This window comes from Lathyrus oleraceus, chromosome 4 (genome assembly GCF_024323335.1).
Source record: "Lathyrus oleraceus cultivar Zhongwan6 chromosome 4, CAAS_Psat_ZW6_1.0, whole genome shotgun sequence".
NCBI lineage: Eukaryota > Viridiplantae > Streptophyta > Magnoliopsida > Fabales > Fabaceae > Lathyrus > Lathyrus oleraceus.
In genome coordinates this window covers 397,850,377-397,856,785 of record NC_066582.1, presented here as the reverse complement: position 1 = coordinate 397,856,785, position 6,409 = coordinate 397,850,377, and the positions used below count along the sequence as shown (strand labels likewise).

The 6,409-nt window shown below is 37.2% G+C and overlaps 1 protein-coding gene across 1 annotated transcript; it reads right to left on the bottom strand.

The window, feature by feature from the left end:
* Positions 1 to 5,294: 5,294 nt before the first annotated feature.
* On the bottom strand, positions 5,295 to 5,982 carry LOC127137711 (protein MAINTENANCE OF MERISTEMS-like). Its single transcript, XM_051064144.1, has 3 exons — positions 5,844 to 5,982; positions 5,391 to 5,742; positions 5,295 to 5,317 (listed from the first exon to the last, which is right to left on the bottom strand). The coding sequence occupies exons 1-3, from the start codon at positions 5,901 to 5,903 to the stop codon at positions 5,295 to 5,297; spliced, it is 435 nt and encodes a 144-aa protein (XP_050920101.1). The 5' UTR covers positions 5,904 to 5,982.
* Between the last annotated feature and the right edge of the window lie 427 nt (positions 5,983 to 6,409).

The window sequence follows — 6,409 nt, the reverse complement described above, 5'->3', positions numbered from 1 at the left end:
CTCAATTTGCCAATTTGATCAAGATAACCCAAAGGGCTTGATGATTGTTTCCCAAGGAAACCCTAATTCAACTGTGTTTTGACTGTGCCTTGCTCATGAAGCAACCTCAACCTATGATCAAATTCAATCAAGGGAAGTTCTTTCATTCATCATTTTATGCATATATGAGCCTATGTTAGGCCCCTCAATCATTTATTCATCAAGATTTGAAGTTTGGCCTTGAGAAATTAACCAGTCAAGTCATTTGACTAAACTAAAGATCACTGAGACACAACTTGTAATGTGTTTGTCAAATGAAGATGACCCCAAGAGAAAAGGTGTTATTAATAACCATATGAACAAATTTCATGTTCATCACAAATCCATTTGAAACTTGGAAGGTTATCATTCATTTCAAAACATTATAGGTCATTTTGACAGAAACCCTAATTTTGGGTCAACTTCCCAAGGACCTAACTTCCTTAATTTTTATGATTTTGAGGTGAGACCAAATTCATTAGAAAGACTAAGATGTATAATTCAAATGTTATTTTGGACAAAATTTCATAATCCTAAAATAAATACATGTGATAATGTAAAAAACATTATAGGTCACTTTGGACATAAGTCATTGAATTTGAAAAATGCCCAACTTCAAGTGCCCATAACTTTCTCATTAAAAATCTAAATAATGTAACATTTGAGTCTAAAATAATCATCTTGAAAAGATATACAACTTTTATGTTGGAGGTTTTTCCATTTGAAGCTTTCATCATTAAAATATAAGGGCTTGAAGATGCTTGCTTTTGATAAAAAAATTCAAAGGTGACTTGAACATGTTTTGTACCCAAACTTTCACAGCCAGTTTTCATTAAGTTCCAAACTCGAAATGAGTTTTTGCCCAACATGACTTTCGTTCCTTATTTCAAGGTCTTTCCAACCATTACTCACATTAATTTTTTGGACTTTCCATGTGGGAGTTTCGAAGAGCTTTATGTTTATGTTCATTTTTGCAACTCACATTATAACTTCATGTGCAAGCAAATGCAAAGCCAATTGCACGTCCAATTCACTTCCATTTGAGTTCAGCATGGATTTGCATTCATTCTTGGGCCTTACATGCGCCTGTACAGGCCCATACAAGGAGGATTCAAACTTCATGCACACGAGGGAAGCATTGTCTTGCATCACATTCCAGCTATAAATAAGTGTGCATTCTCATTCAAATGGTAACTAAGTGGAGATCTGAAGTGCTGCTGAATTGAAAACCAAACCCTCACTAAAGGAATTTTCAGTTTTCATTCTCTTTTTCAAGCTTGAATTTCAACATCATTAGTTGATTTTCAAAGCTCAATTCCTTGACCTAGCATTATCATCACACTTCCAGAGCAAATGTAGATCAAGAGCTTGGACAATTCGTGCTGTTTGAAGCTCCATTTCAGAGGTATAACACCAAACTTTTTTTGATTCAGATCTTGCAATACAATGTGAATTCCTTAGGTTTATGCTGTTTTCTGAAGTCCTCTCACATGAGGCAGGCCAGTGGTGGTCTTAATTTTGCAAATCGAGCCATTTCAGTTCTTGTACCATGATCTTCAAGCTCATGTTTCTCTCTAAATAGGAATTGTGAGGAGGATCCATGGTTACAGGGGTGATGTACATCACCTCAGCTTCATTTTGATATCCTCAGTTTTCATTTTCATTAAACTTTAATTTCCTGCGCGTGGTGGCCGGATCTAGTTAGATCGCCGGAGAAGATGGTGGTTTCCACCACCATCCCCACGTGGGAGCTTCAGAGCCCTTGGATCATGATGAAATGTTCTAATCTTGGCCATTGCATATGTTGACTTATTTTAAATCAAAGTGTTGTGCGCTTGACTCCAATGCACCGGGTGACCGCGCCTCTGAACCACATGATCATTGCCACGTCAATTAATGAAACCATCTGAGGATGCTGGATTTTCCTGATTTTCTTATTTTTCTTTTAATTTCATTTAATTCCTTTTATTTTCAAAAATTCATAAATATTTTATTTGAAGTCGCAAAAACATGAGACCAATGCCAAAAAATTTCTTTAAAAATCTTGTTTCATATTCTGATTTTTAATTATTTTAGTGACTTCATTTAATATGTTTTGTGAATTATTTGGTTTTTATTAGTTTTAATTCATTTTAAAATACTTTTTGATATTTGAAAAATCCAAAAACATTTTCTTAACACCTATGGATCATGATAAGTCAATAAAAAATAGTCTCATCAATTTCTTAATTGATTTGAGATTTATTTGAGACTTTAATTCATATGGTGTTATTTTTCATTGTTTTTAATTGTTTTTAAATAGTTTCTAACTTCAAAAATCATTGAGAAATTTGTGAAAGTTTGTTTGACCATGTTAGACCTATGAAAATTTAATTGGACTTGTTGAAGTTGATTTGAATTAAATTTGAGGTTTGACCATATATTGGGTTTTTTTTACCGAGATAACCCACTTTTTCGAAAAAATTCCCAAAATACCCCACTTTTCAGGAAAATTCCCAAAATACCCCACTTTTTGGAGGAGGCGCCAATTGGATTGGCGACCCCTCTTAAAAATTGCAAGGAGGCGCCAATTGGATTGGCTAGGGCACCTGCCCTAGCCAATCCAATTGGCGCTTATGTGTAATTTTTAAGAGGGGGCGCCAATCCAATTGGCGTCTCCCTTAAAACATTCTCAAATGAAAAAGCCTCCAACATGAAAGTTGTAGATCTTTTCAAGAAAATGAATTTGGATATAAATTTTGCATCATTTGGATATTTTATGAGAAAGTTATGGGCAGTTGAAGTTGGACTTCTGAGTTTTTCAACTGTTATCTGACCTATAATGTTTTGTAGTATTGCATGTATTTCTTTTAGGAATATGAATTTTTGTCCAACATAACATTTGAAGTAGACATCTTAAATTTTCCAATGCACTTGGTCCCACTTCAAAATAATTAAAAATGAGTGAGTTAGGTCTTTGCGAACTTGACCCAAAATTAGAGTTTATGTCAAAACATGAGTATGTGAATTTTGCCAAAAGGGACCAACTTCAAGCCCTTCTGTTTGAATGATAAAATCCTCAAATGACAAAACCTTCAACATAAAAGTTGTAGATCTTTTCAAGATAATGAATTTGGACTAAAGTTTTACATAATTTGCAATTTTTATGAGAAAGGTATGGGCACCTGAACTTGGACTCTTTGACATTTTAACTGTTATCTGACCTATAATGTTTTGTATTATTGCATGTGTTTGTGTTAGAGTTATGAATTTTTGTCCAACATAACAAGTGAAGTAGACATCTTAAATTTTCCAATGCACTTGTTCCCACCTCAAAATAATTAAAAATGAGTGAGTTAGGTCCTTGCGAACTTGACCCAAAATTAGGGTTTCTGTCAAAACATGTGTATGTGAATTTTGCCAAAAGGGACCAAATTCAAGCCCTTCTGTTTGAATGATAAAAGCCTCAAATGACAAAACCTTCAACAAAAAAGTTTTAGATCTTTTCAAGATAATGAATTTGGACAAAATTTTTGCATCATTTGCATTTTTTATGAGAAAGGTATGGGCACCTGAACTTGGACTCTTTGACATTTCAATTGTTATCTGACCTATAATGTTTTGTATTATCATATGTGTTTATTTTAGAATTATGAAATTTTGTCCAACATAACAATTTAAGTAGACATCTCAATGGAGTTTTAGTCAAAACATGTGTATGTGAATTTTGCCAATATGGAGTTTAGACAAAGAAACCTAATGTTTGGAGTTTACACAAAGATAAATTTGATATAATACGAATTGATATTAATAAAATTTGGATTTTACACAAAGAATCCTAATGGTGATGACCGGGATCACCTAACCGACCTCCGGTCCCACATCCCCTAGCTACCCTAACCCTTGGCCCTAACCCACGTTGACGATTCTGCACCGGTGTTTGTTCAGCCAACACAGCACAGTCTTCAGTATTCAATGATGGTGTACCGACGTAGCTGAGCTCATGACCCATGCCAGAGAAGTTGGGGTGTGGTTGACTCATGGATGGGCGACCGGGACGGTTGAAGGGAACCATGGGTGTGAATGATGGGTCTAGGAACGGTTGGAAAGGTTGTTGGGGTGTTTGGAAGAGATATGGTTGTGGGATGTTTTGGTATTGTGATGTTTGGGGTTCTTGGCTACGGTAGGAGGAGGGGCGGTTAGTGTTTTGGCTAAGGCGACTTTGGTAGGGTGATGGTGTGGGTGCGAAGCGATGTTCGGTCTGAGGTTGATGGTCCATTTGTTGGTGGTGGTATGGGGGATGTTCTTGGTATTGGGGTTGGGTGAATGGCATGTTTTGGTTGTATGTTTGTGTGTTTGTGGAACGGAAAGTTTGACGGGCTAAGAATGTTGTTAGGGGTTAGATGTTGATCCTTCTTGTGTGTAACTTGTCTGGCGTGGGTCGTAGAGGTACATATCATCAGCGATGAATTGAAATCCAACCGATATGTACCAAGCCATATAAGTACGACTTGGTTTTACCTCATTTGGCATGACTGCGTCAGTTAAGACATGGTCATGACGGTGCTTCCACTTGCGACACTTTGATCTTGCGAAGGTTTGCCAAGGGTTGTAGTTCCATTGGTCGTTCACTTTATGCATATGCCATTCTCCTAGGCTAGCTGGGGGGTCTGGGATATTCTGGACCATACCGAACTGCAGCTTCACACGATCGGTGTTGTGCATCTCCACTGTTGTGAACCGTATTATCGCTGTGCATGCTGTCCATACGGCTGCGCCTTCAAGGTTGACCTGATGCTCATGATCCATATTAAGGTATGGACGCCAAATGAACTGAAATGTTAAAGACGATAGGATTTAAATGAATGTAGAAAAAGTCAACATAATATGACGAATTAATGAAGTTATTTTGCTTACGTCTGTCGGTCGAAGGTGATCCAACAGGTTGTGATACTGAGTAATACAGTGTCTCGGACATCTGCTGTAATTCATACCACGTGCCGACCATCTACACCAAAAATTTAAAATAAATTAGTTATGGGTACTAAACTGTAAGGAAGTAAGTAAAGATATAGCAATTTAAACAACTTACTTTTTTGCATATGGAAAAGTGAAGGGGTTGTTATTGACCGGTGCTAGAGACGGTAGTCTTGACCATCCCCATGCTTGTAGCAAAACAGCACATCCAGAAAATGTAGATGTGTCTTTGTAACTACCTATTCTATCTATATGTCTAAGTAAAGGTAAGTACATAATATGCATGCTAGAACCACTACCTTCGGGAAATAAAAAGGATCCTAGTAACAACATAATGTAACATCTAGTTTTGATTATTCGAGCATCTTCGGTAGAATGCTCATCTAAATATAAACTATTATAATATGAATTTAGGCGTGAGAGTAGTACACCTTGATCTCTAGCATTATCATCTAACAAATCAGTGTCTAAAAGCTCCATGCAAATTGAATTTGCATAGTTGATCTTACCATTAACAGCTTTGCCTTCAATTCGTAGTCCTAAAAGCATGTAGACGTCTTCTAACGTCACGGTACACTCACCGGTTGGAAACCAAAATGTGTGTGTCTCTGGCCTCCATCTTTCGCATAAGGCTAGAATGAACTTGTTATCTATAGACCAAGACATAATCTTGCTAATGTGACCAAAACCGGCGAGTTCAACATAAGGTTGAATCATCGGGTCCATTGGGACAAATTCGTGGACTCGAGTTCGAAACCTTGATACATCCTATAATAGAAATAATATAACACTTGACTAACTTGGTATTTCAAAATAAAATGGGGTTGGTGGAGATGAAACATAAAAAATTAGTATAAGAAAAAACTTACGTATGTTGCGATGTTTGCAACTGTTCCTCTGTGTGCTTCGCCCATTGTGAGTAAAGACATATTGTTGGGGAGTTGGTGTAGATGAAATTGGAAGATTTTGTTGAAGATGAAATTGTAAAAGAAGTAATGTAGATGAAGTAGTGAGAATGTTGGTGAGGACGAATTGTTGAAGGAGTGGATGAATTTATAGGCAAATGGAGGAGAGCATAAAAAATTATGTTTGCATGGTGTCTCCACCTCATTTGGCGACCATGTACAATAATAAAGAGGGGGCGCCATTCAAATTGGTGACACCATAGGGTACATGCATGCAAGGCTAGTTCTGAATGCTTGGTTTCGAGAACTGACTCCATGGGGGCGCCATTCAAATTGGCGACCATGTACAAGCCTTAAGTGTAGGCGCCAAACCAATTGGCGCCACCAACTGCATGTCTGACACGTGGCATTGTTGTCTCCTGCATGCTGAACAACTCACTTATGGATGGCTTGCATGATTGACACATCATCTCTGACCATCTTAGGTGTCCTACACGTGTCTGTCTTGTCTCCTGCATGCTGATGACTAG